Source organism: Cavia porcellus, unplaced genomic scaffold (genome assembly GCF_034190915.1).
Source record: "Cavia porcellus strain 051 isolate PalLab524CR breed Dunkin Hartley unplaced genomic scaffold, mCavPor4.1 scaffold_7, whole genome shotgun sequence".
NCBI classification, from domain to species: domain Eukaryota; kingdom Metazoa; phylum Chordata; class Mammalia; order Rodentia; family Caviidae; genus Cavia; species Cavia porcellus.
Genome location: NW_026947490.1, coordinates 21089037 through 21108746, shown reverse-complemented (window position 1 = coordinate 21108746; position 19710 = coordinate 21089037). Strand labels below are relative to the sequence as shown.

Genomic DNA, 19710 nt, shown 5'->3' with positions numbered 1-19710 from the left:
GAGTCAGTGAGTGAAAGGAGCCACCTGACCTGAAGGACCTCAGTGAGCTCAATGAATGCATGAAACTCCACCGACCCCTCAGGGCTTTCTGGGGTGAGGAGAACTGTCTCTCATTTCATGCTGAACTCCAGCTCAAGCATGAGCAGTTAAGGATAGAAGGGGAGGACAGAGTCGGGGTGGTGCACAATGCCAGGGAAGATGGAGATTTGCGTGTGTCTGCGGACACAGGCTGGGAAGTGACTACTTTCCCATTATTTCCAGATGACTGAAACACTACTCCAGAGCTTGGTGCTGTCATATAGCTTAGTCATTTAGCTTAAAGGCCCTGGGTTCACTTGTCAGTCCCTACAAACCAATCAGTTTCCTCAAGGAAGCGGAAGATTTGTACCCAACAAAACTACAAAACTTTGCTGAAAATGTTAAAACATTAATCAATGGAAGTTATTCCACTTTATTTTTGTAACAGAGTCTTGCTGTGTAGTTCCGGTTGGCCTCCTCTTGCCTCCCCTCTTGAAGTGCGGGGATTACAGGTTTGTGCCTCAATATATTACCTATGTTCAGGTAAAGGAAGACTTCATATTATTAAGTTGACAATATTACCCAAAGCGAGCTATAGATTGAATGAGAGTCCTTTTGAATGCTCAGCACCATTTTCAGATGATTGTCATGGTACATCCTGTCAGTCCAGCACTGTGGGAGACTGAGGCAGGATGATCATACATTTAAGTCCAGCTCGGGCCATTTAGCAAATTAGTGAGACCCTGAACACAAAAGCTGCAGGTGGTAGCAGTAGATGGGGATGGAGCTCAGTGCGAAGGCCCCAGTTTTAAAAACCATCAATAAAACAAAAGGCAGGGGCACTTTGTGCAGAAATTGAAAACTCCATCCTAAAATTCATATGTAATCTCATGAGACAACACATATTTAAAAGGACTCTGAAAATGAAGAACAAAGTTTGCAACAAAAGTATCTGATTTCTAAAGCTGCAGTAAAAAGCAACAGTAATCAAAACAGTGTGCTACCAGGATGTATAAAGGTATATAACCCATGAAACAGAAGAAAAAGCTGACAAACGAGTGCTCCCATGGATGGCCAAATGAGTTTAAACTATTTAAAACTGTGAATTTCCATGTAAGGAGAACACATATGCATGGCGTTTCATTGTGGGATTTGCTATATTTCCACAGCGTGTCACACCCAGATGGGGACAAGTGCCTGCTCCATCATCTCAGTGTTTATCATGCTTAGTGTTGGGAACATTCAAGCTTGTCTTTGCTGCTTCTTTTGAAAGATAGAATTAGGCTCGGGCAAACATGTTTCTCCTGCGTTGCTACAGAATATGGCAAGTTATTCTTTCTGTGCACCTGCACTCCAGGAGCCAAACTATTTTGATGGCCATGCTAGTACTGCTCCACACAGAAAGGAATGCTTTTTTGATAAAGACGTTGAGAAAGCGAATATCCATGAAAATAAAAGAAGTTGAACCTTTTCCTAACATTATTTATGAAAATTAATTCGAAATGGGTCCAAGAGCTGAATGTGAAACTTAAAATTCTCAGCAGGAATTCGAGAGCAAACTTTGATGATATTGGATTTGACAGTGTTTCGTGGATCTGATAAAAATATTGGCAACAACAGTAAGACAAAATAGGCAAGTTGGACCTCCCGAAGATTAGAAGTTTCTGGGCGTGACAGGTTGTCATCCACGTATGACCCAGAAATTCCTCTTTTGGATATATGTAGAAAGCATTTGAAATAGACTTTTGGAGAGATAACAAAAATGTGTGGACACTTTTCATCATTCTTTAAATAAAGCGGCTCGGGAATTATTTACACTGTATTGGATGTTGGAAATAATCTAGAGATGATTCTAAGTATTTGGAAGAACTGAGTTTCGTGGCTCCTATCTGTAGACCTGGCATTCTGGGAAGCTGAGGCAAGAGAATCACAAGTTTGAGCAAATTCGAAACCTAATGAGGCTGATTCAAAATGAGAGAATAAGACCTAGGCCAGGGACACTCCTCAGCAGCCCAGTGCACAGCATGACAAGTGTGCGATCATAAGTTTGATCCCCGAACCAAAACAAAAATAAAAATAAAAAAAGAAGGAAATAAAATAGGGTAGGGATGTAGCTTGGAAGGAAGGCTCTATGCTTAAGCCCTAGTACCTTACACAAACAAACACACAAACAAACAAACAAACAAAACTATGTGGGAGATTCTCACAGTCCCATGTAATCGGGACTTTTGAACATAAGGCATTAGAATGTCCACAGATGCTGGTGTCTGTGGACACCACAAACTCCCTGTGAAGACTGGGGGTGACTGTGGAGTCAGAGCCAAAGCTTCTAACTGCTTTGCAAGTCCCTTGACTACATTTGTATATCAATTGGTACATTCTCTGTGATTTGTATCCATCTTGCACGTTACTGGGTGAGAAATTCTCCCCAGAAGAGGTAGGAGAGGAGAACCAACTCACTGAAAACTCCCAGCCAGAGGGTGTCGCTCCTGTTGGAATTGACAGGGTTGGAGACCTCACACTGATACTCCCCAGCATCCTCAATCTTGACAGGGTCGATGGTGAGGGTGCTGTTGTTCTTGGAGAGATTCATCCCCTCTGAGAGATGCAGTTCCTGGTTATTGAAGATCCACCGGATGGAGATACCAGGGTCCATTGAGAGGCAGGTGAAGAACACAGAATCATCTTCTGTGACAGTGGTGTTGCTGGCCTGGATGGAGGGTCGCGACACTGGCTCTGTGGATAGAAGAGGGAACCGGCTGAGCCTGGACCCGGGTCCTAGCTGTGCCATTTCCTCAGATATTCAGCAAAGGCTCTGGGCCACCGTGAGTTCTGCATGGTGAGTGTACAGACAGCCCTGACCCTCCACAGAGGGTGCGTGCCTTGGCTCAGGTGACAGTAAGGAGCAGGCTCTCCCTCCCTCTGTACCCAGCACACCCACGGAACCCCATCAGCTTCCCTAGACATCTCTGAAGGACCCAGCACAGGAACCTGTGCTTAACCTATCTGTGCAGAACCTGTGCAGAAATCTCATTGGAAGGTGCAATATTTTTTCCAGTGTACTTTATTCCTTTAGTTAAAATTCAAGAGAGTAAAAGTGAAGAATGGGGTTGGGGAGACTGTCTCTGCAGAGCAAGCTTGGGCTGAATAAAAGAAGTAATGGCAAGATAAAGACAGGCCCGGGGAAGGCTGGGTGGCCTATCACGAGGCAAAGCCACCATAGCCTCCTACTGACTTTTGCACAATGTTTGGCCATTGCTCTCTGTGAGAGCCAAAGCTGAGCCACCTGCAGCCTGAAGAACATCTTCTTTTGGAAAACACTTTCATTCCCTGATTTTTGGAATAAATGCCACAGAGAAGGAAATGAGCTGAGATCAATGGGCACAGTGTTCACGAAAGGCTGGCTTCATTCTCTCTGCAAATGCAGCCCTCTGGCCCGGCCCTTTCCTCCATGCAGGACTCCACAGGGAAGCACCGCTATCCATGGGCATCACCTGCAGGTGCATTCTCAGCCTGAGACAGCTTGAAGGTCAGAGCGAGGGCTCAGAGACATCTGCCCCAAGTTGCACAATTTCATGTCCTTGCATGCTCGGAAGCCTCAGATTCCCATTTGGGATATGGTTTAGCAGCCTGAGGCTAGGCTAGCACATGCCTTCTGCAGTAGTCATTTCCCACCCCAGAGAGAGTAAGGGCAGAGCCAGTCCCTGCGCGAGACTGGAAAAGGGCTGGAGCACAGCTCTGACCTGCTGTGCCCTGTGCAAGAGATTTGCCACCTCTCATTGGTCAAAAGCAGTACAAATGAGAGACACACAGAGAACATGGCGGACAGACAACAGCAACTACCAGAGGCTCTCTGAAAGGTTCGGCTCAGAGGCCAGAAATAATGCGGACTAGGGAGACACGAATCAGTAGAGATATGCTCTGCTGACTCAGGAACGAACTGGGCTGAGAGAATCCAACTTGGAATACAGTCCTGGCGCTAAAATAGGAACAGAAAAATCTCGGTGTGGAGGCTCGACTCCGCGCCATTGGAAACCGGTTTGGATTTCCCGCCGTGCGGCGGCCGGCTATCTCCACAGCGGCTCAGCAAGGAGAGACTCGCCGAGCTCTGGGAGCGACGAGCTCTGGGAACGGGAGAACGGAGTCGAAAAAAAAAAAAAGGACGGACAGAGGTGTACACGAAAACTGACTGGTGGCGAGGTGAGTGAGAATCTGACCCCCCACCACAGTTTGACTCTGGCGGAGATCTCTCTGGGCGCCATTCCCCTCTCGGACGGGATTGGAGAAAAGTACCTGGCCTGAGTGACGCTGCTGGCGGACTCTCTAGGCTAGACTAGCCTAACCCAGATCCCAGAGCCGGACGATGGCCCGGAGGAGCGACTGACTTCCGCGTAGGCTGCCTCCTCCGACTCCCTGGTGCGCAGCGGTGGGCGGGAACAACTAGCCAGCGCAATTTGATCAGGCTGTGGCTGACAGGCAGGGAAGCCGGGCCTCCTTTGTAAGATTGCATTTTATAAGGAACAAAAAATATGGGGAAGGGAAGCAACAAAAAAAGCTCCTCGGCCCCCAATCCTGAGAAACAGGCAATAATGGACGCCGCACCAGCATACATTAAGCACCATATTGAGAGCCTCATAGACCAATTCAGGAATGAAGTTATCAATGATCTGAAACTAGAAGTATGCAGAATAGTTAGAGAAATGCTAAACACCACCCAGGAAAAAACAGATGGTGGAATGGAAGAACAGAAAAAGAGGGGAGAATTGCTTGATGGAGAAAACAGAGAAAGCATTGAGTATGTGAAGCAGGTTCAAAGGGACTATCAAGAAATTAATAAGTCTATACAAGACTGGCATAACAGCTTAAAAGAAACTAAGGACAGACTATCTGAACTGGAGGGCAGACTTGAAATATGGGAGAATGAAATGAAAAACTTCTTAAAAATAACAAAGAAACAAACAGCAATAATACAAAGACAAGAAGATGATAAGAGGAGCCACCACTTAAGGATTAAGAACATAGAAGAAGAAGTAGGGACACAAACAAGTGAATTACAAAAGCTACTCACAGAAATAATCCAGGAGAATTTTCCTAATTTAGCAAAAGGGAAAGATACTCAGCTGTATGAGGCATACAGGACCCCAGCTACCTACAACCCTAACAGAGAAACACCCAGGCATATAATAATAAAAATCCCAGAAATTCAATACAAGAACAGAATATTAAAAGCTGTAAGAGACAAGAAACGGATCACTTACAAAGGAACACCCATCAGAATTACAGCAGATTTCTCTTCACAAACCATCAAATCACGAAGAGCATGGGGGGAAATAATTCAAGCTTTGAAAGATAATAATTTCCAGCCAAGATTGAGATATCCTGCACAACTGTCCCTGGAAATTGATGGAAAAACGAGGTGCTTCCAGGATAAAGAGGAACTGGGGGAATTTGCAACCACCAATTCAACTCTACAGAAAGTATTGCAGGATATTCTAAAAAAAGAAAAATACAAAGAACCCAGAAATAGTGGCAGGGAGGCCACAACAAATGGAGCAGAGAACAAAATGAAGAAGACAAACTGACAGCTACTGACAGAAAAAGAGCTCAACAGAAATGAGACAGAGAAGATTGGATGATAGGAACAGCTATTTTTGAGAAAATGACATCTTAATAGGTAATGCTGATTCAGTACCATCTTGTTTTGAAGTCTCATCTAGCTTTTGTTCTTCTGTCTCCAATGGTCTAACCAGGTTGTATCTTATTGGATTTTGTTATGTACGTTAGTATAAGCAAAAACCTTTTAAAGACAAGGAGATTATACAGAGACCATTGTTCATTTTCTGTTAGTCAATTCCAAATACTCTATAATGCTGTCATTCTCTTAAATGGTTTTACATTGTTTTGATATACTTAATGCTACAGTATATGAAGTTGTACTCAAGGACTTCAGGGAGGGAGTCAATATGGTAACTATTTTTAAGTCGGAAATATCTGGTGGTGAAACACTATTCTGCTTAAAAGGTTATGTTTTGATCTGCCCTGTTTCGCTGTTATGCCCTCTTTTTCTTTTTCTCAATCTCCACTCCATTATATACTTTTTTATTGTTATCCATTTAATTAAAGGGAAAAATATAGCAGGATATAATATAGTAACCCACTTTGACTTTCTATTTTCTCGATTTGAAGCCCTGTATTACTCTCACCATCTTGTTTTTGACTGAGGTTCCTCTATTCTGTTTTGCTGAATAGTATCAGGCTCGAAAGTTTAGGCATCAGCTGAGAAGATAATGAGATTCATTATAACGCCCATTCTCGTTGACTTCTATCTACTTTTGAAGACCTACAATATCTCCAATGTTTTGGTTTTGTCGGTTTTATCCTTTACGGTTTTGTTCAATAGTATTACAACTAATAATATAGGCAATTCTATTAGAAATAGCGGGAGGCATTAGGGTAACCATTGTTGATCACCTTGTATTATGTTTTTATATTATCTATTATATCCACCCTTTTGACTTGACCGATTCTGTTCTGTTATGTCACATTTGGTTTTACTCTCTTCCAAAAAAGCAATAAGAACAGTGGGAGCAATGAAACCCAAAATGTGTAATAGTCACTGTACAAAAGAGAGGAAAAGAAAATGCTCTAAACTATATAACTGCATGTATATTTAAATGTATAAGACAGAAAATGATATCACAGAGTTCTAATGGATCATTGAACAGAACTGTTTGCAGTATCATTGCTGGAATGTCCACTCTACAAACTTTAATTCTGTGACTTGAACAATTATTTCTAAGATGGCAATATGTAATCTATTAACTAGTGATTTCCTACTGCGCATTTTTTTCTTCTGTAAATCTGTATAACTTGTACCCTTCACTGTTTTTTTTTTCTTTTCTTTTCTCCTTAAATAAAAATTAAAAAAAAAAAAAAAAAAAAAGAAAGAAAAGCAGTACAAATGTGTGTCAAAGTCCTGTCGTTTCTTTAAGACCCATGGAAGAGGTTAAAGAAAACAGACATGACAGAAGGAGGGAGTCAGTGAGTGAAAGGAGCTACTTCACTTGAAGGACCTCAGTAAGTTGAATGATTCCATGAATCTCCACCGACCCCTCAGGGCTTTCTGGGGTGAGGAGAACTGTCTCTCATTTCAGGCTGAACTCCAGCTCAGCCACGAGCAATCAGGGAAGAAAGGTGCACCACACGAGGGAAGATGGAGATTTGCTTGTGTCTGGGGACACAGGCTGGGAAGGCACTTCTTTCCCATTATTTCCAGACAACTGAAACACTACTCCAAAGCTTGGTGCTGTCATATAGCTTAGTGTACAGGCCCTGGGCTCACTCCTCAGACCTGCAAACCAATCAGTGTGATCAAAGATTTGTACCCTAATTAAACTACAAAACTTTGCTGAAAATATTTTAAAAAAATACATCAGTGGAAGTTATTGTACTTTATTTTTGTAACAGAGTCTTGCTGTGTAGTTCCTGTTGGACTCCTCTTGTCTCCCCTCTTGAAATGCTGGGATTACAGGTTTATACCACGATATCTTACCTATGTTCAGGTAAAGGAAGACTTCATATTATTAAGTTGACCATATCACCCAAAGTGAGCTATAGATTGAATGAGAGTCTTATTGAAAGCTCAGTGACATTTTCAGGTGATTGTCATGGTACATCCTGTCAGTCCAGCACTGTGGGAGGCTGAGGCAGGGTGATCATACATTTAAGCCCAGCTCAGGCCATTTAGCAAATTAGTCAGACTCTGAACAAAAAAGCTGGAGGTGGTAGCAGTAGCTGGGGATGGAGCTCAGCGCGAAGGCCCCAGGGTTAATCACCATGAATAAAACAAAAGTCAGGGACACTTTGTGCAGAAATTGAAAACTCCATCCCAGAATTCATATGTAATCTGATGAGACAACACATATTTAAAATGACTCTGAAAATTGAAGAACAAAGATTGGAACAAAAGTGTCTGATTTCTAAAGCTACAGTACAAAGCTACTGTAATGAAAAGAGTGTGCTCCCGGCATGAAGAAAGATATATAATCAATGCAACAGAAGAACAAGCTGACAAACGAGTGCTCCCATGGATGGCCAAATGAGTTTAAACTATTTAAAACGGTGAATTTACATGTAAGGAGAACACATATGCATGGCGTTTCATCGTGGGATTTGCTATATAGAATTAGGCACGGGCAAACATGTTTCTCCTGCTGTGCTACGAATATGGCAAGTTATTCTTTGTATCCACCTGCACTCCTGGGACCAAATTATTTTTAATGGCCATGCTAGTACTGCTCCATGCAGAAAGGAATGTTTTTTCGATAAAGACATTGAGAAAGCGAATATCCATGCAAATCAAATAAGTAGAACCTTTTCCTACCATTATATATGCAAATTAATTCGAAATGGGTCAAATAGCTGAGTGTGAATGCTAAACCTGGAAAACGCTCAGCAGGAAGTAGAGAGAAATCTTTGATGATATAGCCTTTGACAGTGTTTTCTTGGATCTGACAAAACCATAGGCAACAACACTAAGACAAAATAGGCAAGTTGGACCTCAGGAAGACTAGAAGTTTCTGGGGGTGAAAGCCTGTCATGCACCTATCACCCAGAAATTCCTCTTTTGGATATACGTAGAAAGCATTTGAGATAGACTTTTGGAGACATAAGGAAAATGTGTAGACATTTTTCTCTTCATCATTCTTTAAATAAAGTGGCCCAGGAACTATTTACACTGTATTGGGCATTGGAAATAATCTAGAGTTGATATTAGGGAGTTGGAAGAACTGAGTGTGGTGGCTCCTATCTGTAGACCTGGCAATCTGGGAAGCTGAGGCAAGAGAATCAGAAGTTTGAGCAGAGTCTTAGCAACTTTGAAGCTAGTAAGACTGTCTCAAAATGAGAGAATAAGACCCAGGCCAGGGATACACCTCAGCAGCACAGTGTACAGCCTGACAAGCACGAGATCATAAGTTCGATCCCCAAAGCACACCAAAAATAAAAATAAAAAAAGAAGGAAATAAAATAGGGTAGGGATGTAGCTCGGAAGGAGGGCTCTAGGCTTAAGCGCTAGTACTTTACACAAGCAAGCAAGCAAGCAAGCAAGCAAGCAAGCAATCAAACAAACAAAACTATGTGGGAGAATTCTCACAGTGCCACGTAAATGTGACTTTGGAACATAGGAATTAGAGTGTCCCCAGATGCTGGTGTCTGTGGGGCTCCTGGAACAAACTCCCTGTTAAGACTGGGGGTGACTGTGGAGTCAGAGGCAAAGCTCTTAACTGCTTTGCAAGTCCCTTGACTACATTTGTATATCAATTGGTACATTCCCTGTGACTTGTATCTATCTTGCACATTACTGGGTGAGAAATTCTCCCCAGAAGAGGGAGGAGAGGAGAAGCTACTCACTGAAAACTGGCAGCCAGAGGGTGTCGCTCCTGTTGGAACTGACAGGGTTGGAGACCTCACACTGATACTCCCCAGCATCCTCAATCTTGACAGGGTTGATGGTGAGGGTGCTTTTGTTCTCAGACAGAGTCATCCTCTCTGAGAGCTGCAGATCTTGGTTATTGAAGATCCACCGGATGGAGATGTCAGTGTTGTTTGAGAGGCAGGTGAGGACCACAGGATCATCTTCTGTGAGAGGGGTGTTGCTGGCCTGGACGGAGGGTCGCGACACTGGCTCTGTGGACAGAGGAGGGAACCGGCTGAGCCTGGACCCGGGTCCTAGCTATGCCCTTTCCTCAGATATTCAGCAAAGGCTCTGGGCCACCGTGAGTTCTGTATGGTGAGTGTAAGGACAGCCCTGACCCTCCACAGAGTGTGCATGCCTTGGCTCAGGTGACAGTAAGGAGCAGGCTCTCCCTCCCTTTGCGCCCAGCACACCCACGGAGGCCCAGCAGCTTCCCTAGAACTCTGTGAAGCACCTAGGACTCGAGCCTGTGCTCAGCCCATCTGTGTAGAACCTGTGCAGAAAGCTCATGGGAAGGTCCAATAGTATTTCCCGCTGACCTTTTTTCCTTTAGTTAAAATTCAAGAGAGTGAAAGTGAAGAGTGGGGTCGGGGAGACTGTCTCTGTATAGCAAGCTTCAGCTGAGTAAAACAAGCAACAGCAAGATAAAGACCGGCCTTGGGGAAGGCAGGGTGGGCTATGATGAGCCAAAGCCACCATAGCCTCCTACTGACTGTTGCACGATATTTGGCCAGTGATTTGTCCCGAAAGGCTGGCTTGATTCTCTCTGCAAACGTGGGCCTCTGGCCCTGCCCTTCCCTCCATGCAGGACTCCACAGGGAAGCACCGCTCTCTGAGGTGCATCACCTGCAGGTGCATTCTCAGCCACAGACAGCTGAAAATTCAGAGCCAGGGTTCAGAGAATTCTGCCTCGAGTTGCACATTTTCCTTTCCTTGACTGCTAGGAAGCCTCACATGCCCATTGGGGACTGGGTTTGGCAGCTTGAGGCTAGGCTAGCACCATGCATCTTGCCCGTGTCATTTCCCACCACAGAGACAGTAAGGGCAGAGCCAGTCCCTGCGTGAGACTGGAAAAGAGCTGGAGCACAGCTCTGACCTGCTGTGCCCTGTGCAAGAGATTTGCCACCTCTCATTGGAGAAAAGCAGTACAAATGTGTGTCAGAGCCCTGTGGGTTCTTTATGACCCATGGAAGAGGTTAAAGAAAAAAGACATGACAGAAGGAGGGAGTCAGTGAGTGAAAGGAGCCACCTGACTTGAATGACCTCAATGAGTTCAATGATTCCATGAATCTCCACCGACCCCTCAGGGCTTTCTGGGGTGAGGAGAACTGTCTCTCATTTCAGGCTGAACTCCAGCTCTCAGCCACGAGCAATCAGGGAAGAAAGGTGCACAACACGAGGGATGATGGAGATTTGCTTGTGTCTGCGGACACAGGCTGGGAAGGGACTTCTGTCCCATTATTTCAAGACAACTGAAACACTACTCCAAAGCTTCGTGCTGTCATATAGCTTAGTGTAAAGGCCCTGGGCTCAGTCCTCAGTCCTGCAAACCAATCAGTTTGATCTAAGAAGTGAAAGATTTGTAAGCAACTAAACTACAAAACTTTGCTGAAAATATTCAAAAAAATACATCAGTGGAAGTTATTGTACTTTATTTTTGTAACAGAGTCTTGCTGTGTAGTTCCGGTTGGCCTCCTCTTGCCTCCCCCCTTGAAGCACTAGGATTTCAGGTTTGTACCATGATATCTTACCTATGTTCAGGTAAAGGAAGACTTCATAGTATTAAGTTGACCATATCACCCAAAGTGTGCTATAGATTGAATGAGAGTCCTATTGAAAGCTCAGTGACATTTTCAGATGCTTGTCATGGTACATCCTGTCAATCCAGCACTGTGGGAGGCTGAGGCAGGGTGATTATACATTTAAGTCCAGCTCAGACCATTTAGCAAATTAATGAGATCCTGAACAAAAAAGCTGGAGGTGGTAGCAGTAGCTGGGATGGAGCCCAGCTCGAATGCCCCAGGGTGAATCACCATGAATAAAACAAAAGTCAGGGACACTTTGTGCAGAAATTGAAAACTCCATCCTAAAATTCATATGTAATCTCATGAGACAACACATATTTAAAATGACTCTGAAAATGAAGAACAAAAATTGGAACAAAAGTGTCTGATTTCCAAAACTACAGTACAAAGCTACCGTAATGAAAAGAGTGTGCTTCCAGCATGAAAAAAGATATATAATCAATGCAACAGAAGAACAAGCTGACAAACGAGCGCTCCCATGGATGGCCAAATGAGTTTAAACTATTTAAAACGGTGAATATCCATGTAAGGAGAACACATATGCATGGCGTTTCATTGTGGGATTTGCTATATTTCCACAGCGTGTCACACCCAGATGGGGACACGTGCCTGCTCCATCATCTCAGTGTTTATCATGCTTCGTGTTGGGAACATTCAAGCTTGTCTTTGCTGCTTCTTTTGAAAGATAGAATTAGGCATGGGTAAACATGTTTCTCCTGCTGTGCTACAGAATACTGCAAGTTATTCTTTCTATCCACCTGCACTCCTGGGACCAAACTATTTTTGATGGCCATGCTAGTACTGCTCCCTGCAGAAAGGAATGTTTTTTTGATAAAGACATTGAGAAAGCGAATATCCATGCTAATAAAAGAAGTTGAACCTTTTCCTACCATTATATATGCAAATTAATTCGAAATGGGTCAAATAGCTGAGTGTGAATGCTAAACCTGGAAAACGCTCAGCAGGAAGTAGAGAGAAATCTTTGATGATAAGCCTTTGACAGTGTTTTCTTGGATCTGACAAAAACATAGGCAACGACACTAAGACAAAATAGGCAAGTTGGACCTCAGGAAGACTAGATGTTTCTGGGGGTGAAAGGCTGTCATCCACCTATGACCCAGAAATTCCTCTTTTGGATATACGTAGAAAGCATTTGAGATAGACTTTTGGAGACATAAGGAAAATGTGTAGACATTTTTCTCTTCATCATTCTTTAAATAAAGTGGCCCAGGAACTATTTACACTGTATTGGGCATTGGAAATAATCTAGAGTTGATATTAGGGAGTTGGAAGAACTGAGTGTGGTGGCTCCTATCTGTAGACCTGGCAATCTGGGAAGCTGAGGCAGGAGAATCAGAAGTTTGAGCAGAGTCTTAGCAACTTTGAAGCTAGTGAGACTGTCTCAAAATGAGAGAATAAGACCCAGGCCAGGGATACACCTCAGCAGCACAGTGTACAGCCTGACAAGCACGAGATCATAAGTTCGATCCCCAAAGCACACCAAAAATAAAAATAAAAAAAGAAGGAAATAAAATAGGGTAGGGATGTAGCTCGGAAGGAGGGCTCTAGGCTTAAGCGCTAGTACTTTACACAAGCAAGCAAGCAAGCAAGCAAGCAAGCAAGCAATCAAACAAACAAAACTATGTGGGAGAATTCTCACAGTGCCACGTAAATGTGACTTTGGAACATAGGAATTAGAGTGTCCCCAGATGCTGGTGTCTGTGGGGCTCCTGGAACAAACTCCCTGTTAAGACTGGGGGTGACTGTGGAGTCAGAGGCAAAGCTCTTAACTGCTTTGCAAGTCCCTTGACTACATTTGTATATCAATTGGTACATTCCCTGTGACTTGTATCTATCTTGCACATTACTGGGTGAGAAATTCTCCCCAGAAGAGGGAGGAGAGGAGAAGCTACTCACTGAAAACTGGCAGCCAGAGGGTGTCGCTCCTGTTGGAACTGACAGGGTTGGAGACCTCACACTGATACTCCCCAGCATCCTCAATCTTGACAGGGTTGATGGTGAGGGTGCTTTTGTTCTCAGACAGAGTCATCCTCTCTGAGAGCTGCAGATCTTGGTTATTGAAGATCCACCGGATGGAGATGTCAGTGTTGTTTGAGAGGCAGGTGAGGACCACAGGATCATCTTCTGTGAGAGGGGTGTTGCTGGCCTGGACGGAGGGTCGCGACACTGGCTCTGTGGACAGAGGAGGGAACCGGCTGAGCCTGGACCCGGGTCCTAGCTATGCCCTTTCCTCAGATATTCAGCAAAGGCTCTGGGCCACCGTGAGTTCTGTATGGTGAGTGTAAGGACAGCCCTGACCCTCCACAGAGTGTGCATGCCTTGGCTCAGGTGACAGTAAGGAGCAGGCTCTCCCTCCCTTTGCGCCCAGCACACCCACGGAGGCCCAGCAGCTTCCCTAGAACTCTGTGAAGCACCTAGGACTCGAGCCTGTGCTCAGCCCATCTGTGTAGAACCTGTGCAGAAAGCTCATGGGAAGGTCCAATAGTATTTCCCGCTGACCTTTTTTCCTTTAGTTAAAATTCAAGAGAGTGAAAGTGAAGAGTGGGGTCGGGGAGACTGTCTCTGTATAGCAAGCTTCAGCTGAGTAAAACAAGCAACAGCAAGATAAAGACCGGCCTTGGGGAAGGCAGGGTGGGCTATGATGAGCCAAAGCCACCATAGCCTCCTACTGACTGTTGCACGATATTTGGCCAGTGATTTGTCCCGAAAGGCTGGCTTGATTCTCTCTGCAAACGTGGGCCTCTGGCCCTGCCCTTCCCTCCATGCAGGACTCCACAGGGAAGCACCGCTCTCTGAGGTGCATCACCTGCAGGTGCATTCTCAGCCACAGACAGCTGAAAATTCAGAGCCAGGGTTCAGAGAATTCTGCCTCGAGTTGCACATTTTCCTTTCCTTGACTGCTAGGAAGCCTCACATGCCCATTGGGGACTGGGTTTGGCAGCTTGAGGCTAGGCTAGCACCATGCATCTTGCCCGTGTCATTTCCCACCACAGAGACAGTAAGGGCAGAGCCAGTCCCTGCGTGAGACTGGAAAAGAGCTGGAGCACAGCTCTGACCTGCTGTGCCCTGTGCAAGAGATTTGCCACCTCTCATTGGAGAAAAGCAGTACAAATGTGTGTCAGAGCCCTGTGGGTTCTTTATGACCCATGGAAGAGGTTAAAGAAAAAAGACATGACAGAAGGAGGGAGTCAGTGAGTGAAAGGAGCCACCTGACTTGAATGACCTCAATGAGTTCAATGATTCCATGAATCTCCACCGACCCCTCAGGGCTTTCTGGGGTGAGGAGAACTGTCTCTCATTTCAGGCTGAACTCCAGCTCTCAGCCACGAGCAATCAGGGAAGAAAGGTGCACAACACGAGGGATGATGGAGATTTGCTTGTGTCTGCGGACACAGGCTGGGAAGGGACTTCTGTCCCATTATTTCAAGACAACTGAAACACTACTCCAAAGCTTCGTGCTGTCATATAGCTTAGTGTAAAGGCCCTGGGCTCAGTCCTCAGTCCTGCAAACCAATCAGTTTGATCTAAGAAGTGAAAGATTTGTAAGCAACTAAACTACAAAACTTTGCTGAAAATATTCAAAAAAATACATCAGTGGAAGTTATTGTACTTTATTTTTGTAACAGAGTCTTGCTGTGTAGTTCCGGTTGGCCTCCTCTTGCCTCCCCCCTTGAAGCACTAGGATTTCAGGTTTGTACCATGATATCTTACCTATGTTCAGGTAAAGGAAGACTTCATAGTATTAAGTTGACCATATCACCCAAAGTGTGCTATAGATTGAATGAGAGTCCTATTGAAAGCTCAGTGACATTTTCAGATGCTTGTCATGGTACATCCTGTCAATCCAGCACTGTGGGAGGCTGAGGCAGGGTGATTATACATTTAAGTCCAGCTCAGACCATTTAGCAAATTAATGAGATCCTGAACAAAAAAGCTGGAGGTGGTAGCAGTAGCTGGGATGGAGCCCAGCTCGAATGCCCCAGGGTGAATCACCATGAATAAAACAAAAGTCAGGGACACTTTGTGCAGAAATTGAAAACTCCATCCTAAAATTCATATGTAATCTCATGAGACAACACATATTTAAAATGACTCTGAAAATGAAGAACAAAAATTGGAACAAAAGTGTCTGATTTCCAAAACTACAGTACAAAGCTACCGTAATGAAAAGAGTGTGCTTCCAGCATGAAAAAAGATATATAATCAATGCAACAGAAGAACAAGCTGACAAACGAGCGCTCCCATGGATGGCCAAATGAGTTTAAACTATTTAAAACGGTGAATATCCATGTAAGGAGAACACATATGCATGGCGTTTCATTGTGGGATTTGCTATATTTCCACAGCGTGTCACACCCAGATGGGGACACGTGCCTGCTCCATCATCTCAGTGTTTATCATGCTTCGTGTTGGGAACATTCAAGCTTGTCTTTGCTGCTTCTTTTGAAAGATAGAATTAGGCATGGGTAAACATGTTTCTCCTGCTGTGCTACAGAATACTGCAAGTTATTCTTTCTATCCACCTGCACTCCTGGGACCAAACTATTTTTGATGGCCATGCTAGTACTGCTCCCTGCAGAAAGGAATGTTTTTTTGATAAAGACATTGAGAAAGCGAATATCCATGCTAATAAAAGAAGTTGAACCTTTTCCTACCATTATATATGCAAATTAATTCGAAATGGGTCAAATAGCTGAGTGTGAATGCTAAACCTGGAAAACGCTCAGCAGGAAGTAGAGAGAAATCTTTGATGATAAGCCTTTGACAGTGTTTTCTTGGATCTGACAAAAACATAGGCAACGACACTAAGACAAAATAGGCAAGTTGGACCTCAGGAAGACTAGATGTTTCTGGGGGTGAAAGGCTGTCATCCACCTATGACCCAGAAATTCCTCTTTTGGATATACGTAGAAAGCATTTGAGATAGACTTTTGGAGACATAAGGAAAATGTGTAGACATTTTTCTCTTCATCATTCTTTAAATAAAGTGGCCCAGGAACTATTTACACTGTATTGGGCATTGGAAATAATCTAGAGTTGATATTAGGGAGTTGGAAGAACTGAGTGTGGTGGCTCCTATCTGTAGACCTGGCAATCTGGGAAGCTGAGGCAGGAGAATCAGAAGTTTGAGCAGAGTCTTAGCAACTTTGAAGCTAGTGAGACTGTCTCAAAATGAGAGAATAAGACCCAGGCCAGGGATACACCTCAGCAGCACAGTGTACAGCCTGACAAGCACGAGATCATAAGTTCGATCCCCAAAGCACACCAAAAATAAAAATAAAAAAAGAAGGAAATAAAATAGGGTAGGGATGTAGCTCGGAAGGAGGGCTCTAGGCTTAAGCGCTAGTACTTTACACAAGCAAGCAAGCAAGCAAGCAAGCAAGCAAGCAATCAAACAAACAAAACTATGTGGGAGAATTCTCACAGTGCCACGTAAATGTGACTTTGGAACATAGGAATTAGAGTGTCCCCAGATGCTGGTGTCTGTGGGGCTCCTGGAACAAACTCCCTGTTAAGACTGGGGGTGACTGTGGAGTCAGAGGCAAAGCTCTTAACTGCTTTGCAAGTCCCTTGACTACATTTGTATATCAATTGGTACATTCCCTGTGACTTGTATCTATCTTGCACATTACTGGGTGAGAAATTCTCCCCAGAAGAGGGAGGAGAGGAGAAGCTACTCACTGAAAACTGGCAGCCAGAGGGTGTCGCTCCTGTTGGAACTGACAGGGTTGGAGACCTCACACTGATACTCCCCAGCATCCTCAATCTTGACAGGGTTGATGGTGAGGGTGCTTTTGTTCTCAGACAGAGTCATCCTCTCTGAGAGCTGCAGATCTTGGTTATTGAAGATCCACCGGATGGAGATGTCAGTGTTGTTTGAGAGGCAGGTGAGGACCACAGGATCATCTTCTGTGAGAGGGGTGTTGCTGGCCTGGACGGAGGGTCGCGACACTGGCTCTGTGGACAGAGGAGGGAACCGGCTGAGCCTGGACCCGGGTCCTAGCTATGCCCTTTCCTCAGATATTCAGCAAAGGCTCTGGGCCACCGTGAGTTCTGTATGGTGAGTGTAAGGACAGCCCTGACCCTCCACAGAGTGTGCATGCCTTGGCTCAGGTGACAGTAAGGAGCAGGCTCTCCCTCCCTTTGCGCCCAGCACACCCACGGAGGCCCAGCAGCTTCCCTAGAACTCTGTGAAGCACCTAGGACTCGAGCCTGTGCTCAGCCCATCTGTGTAGAACCTGTGCAGAAAGCTCATGGGAAGGTCCAATAGTATTTCCCGCTGACCTTTTTTCCTTTAGTTAAAATTCAAGAGAGTGAAAGTGAAGAGTGGGGTCGGGGAGACTGTCTCTGTATAGCAAGCTTCAGCTGAGTAAAACAAGCAACAGCAAGATAAAGACCGGCCTTGGGGAAGGCAGGGTGGGCTATGATGAGCCAAAGCCACCATAGCCTCCTACTGACTGTTGCACGATATTTGGCCAGTGATTTGTCCCGAAAGGCTGGCTTGATTCTCTCTGCAAACGTGGGCCTCTGGCCCTGCCCTTCCCTCCATGCAGGACTCCACAGGGAAGCACCGCTCTCTGAGGTGCATCACCTGCAGGTGCATTCTCAGCCACAGACAGCTGAAAATTCAGAGCCAGGGTTCAGAGAATTCTGCCTCGAGTTGCACATTTTCCTTTCCTTGACTGCTAGGAAGCCTCACATGCCCATTGGGGACTGGGTTTGGCAGCTTGAGGCTAGGCTAGCACCATGCATCTTGCCCGTGTCATTTCCCACCACAGAGACAGTAAGGGCAGAGCCAGTCCCTGCGTGAGACTGGAAAAGAGCTGGAGCACAGCTCTGACCTGCTGTGCCCTGTGCAAGAGATTTGCCACCTCTCATTGGAGAAAAGCAGTACAAATGTGTGTCAGAGCCCTGTGGGTTCTTTATGACCCATGGAAGAGGTTAAAGAAAAAAGACATGACAGAAGGAGGGAGTCAGTGAGTGAAAGGAGCCACCTGACTTGAATGACCTCAATGAGTTCAATGATTCCATGAATCTCCACCGACCCCTCAGGGCTTTCTGGGGTGAGGAGAACTGTCTCTCATTTCAGGCTGAACTCCAGCTCTCAGCCACGAGCAATCAGGGAAGAAAGGTGCACAACACGAGGGATGATGGAGATTTGCTTGTGTCTGCGGACACAGGCTGGGAAGGGACTTCTGTCCCATTATTTCAAGACAACTGAAACACTACTCCAAAGCTTCGTGCTGTCATATAGCTTAGTGTAAAGGCCCTGGGCTCAGTCCTCAGTCCTGCAAACCAATCAGTTTGATCTAAGAAGTGAAAGATTTGTAAGCAACTAAACTACAAAACTTTGCTGAAAATATTCAAAAAAATACATCAGTGGAAGTTATTGTACTTTATTTTTGTAACAGAGTCTTGCTGTGTAGTTCCGGTTGGCCTCCTCTTGCCTCCCCCCTTGAAGCACTAGGATTTCAGGTTTGTACCATGATATCTTACCTATGTTCAGGTAAAGGAAGACTTCATAGTATTAAGTTGACCATATCACCCAAAGTGTGCTATAGATTGAATGAGAGTCCTATTGAAAGCTCAGTGACATTTTCAGATGCTTGTCATGGTACATCCTGTCAATCCAGCACTGTGGGAGGCTGAGGCAGGGTGATTATACATTTAAGTCCAGCTCAGACCATTTAGCAAATTAATGAGATCCTGAACAAAAAAGCTGGAGGTGGTAGCAGTAGCTGGGATGGAGCCCAGCTCGAATGCCCCAGGGTGAATCACCATGAATAAAACAAAAGTCAGGGACACTTTGTGCAGAAATTGAAAACTCCATCCTAAAATTCATATGTAATCTCATGAGACAACACATATTTAAAATGACTCTGAAAATGAAGAACAAAAATTGGAACAAAAGTGTCTGATTTCCAAAACTACAGTACAAAGCTACCGTAATGAAAAGAGTGTGCTTCCAGCATGAAAAAAGATATATAATCAATGCAACAGAAGAACAAGCTGACAAACGAGCGCTCCCATGGATGGCCAAATGAGTTTAAACTATTTAAAACGGTGAATATCCATGTAAGGAGAACACATATGCATGGCGTTTCATTGTGGGATTTGCTATATTTCCACAGCGTGTCACACCCAGATGGGGACACGTGCCTGCTCCATCATCTCAGTGTTTATCATGCTTCGTGTTGGGAACATTCAAGCTTGTCTTTGCTGCTTCTTTTGAAAGATAGAATTAGGCATGGGTAAACATGTTTCTCCTGCTGTGCTACAGAATACTGCAAGTTATTCTTTCTATCCACCTGCACTCCTGGGACCAAACTATTTTTGATGGCCATGCTAGTACTGCTCCCTGCAGAAAGGAATGTTTTTTTGATAAAGACA

General features: G+C 44.7%; 1 protein-coding gene across 5 annotated transcripts in view; it reads right to left on the bottom strand.

Moving 5' to 3' along the window:
* LOC100731634 (carcinoembryonic antigen-related cell adhesion molecule 5-like) overlaps nt 1-19710 on the bottom strand; it is a 77387-nt gene that overhangs the window by 27039 nt on the left and 30638 nt on the right. For 3 of the 5 annotated variants that reach the window (XM_063252820.1, XM_063252819.1, XM_063252821.1), the window contains exons 8-11: nt 17002-17277; nt 13216-13491; nt 9430-9705; nt 2479-2754 (exon numbers count right to left, since the gene is read on the bottom strand). In XM_063252820.1, the coding sequence (XP_063108890.1) occupies nt 2479-2754; nt 9430-9705; nt 13216-13491; nt 17002-17277 (1104 nt within the window). The remainder of the gene's footprint in view (nt 1-2478; nt 2755-9429; nt 9706-13215; nt 13492-17001; nt 17278-19710) is intronic. The other 2 variants (XM_063252822.1, XM_063252823.1) reach the window with 1 other exon arrangement.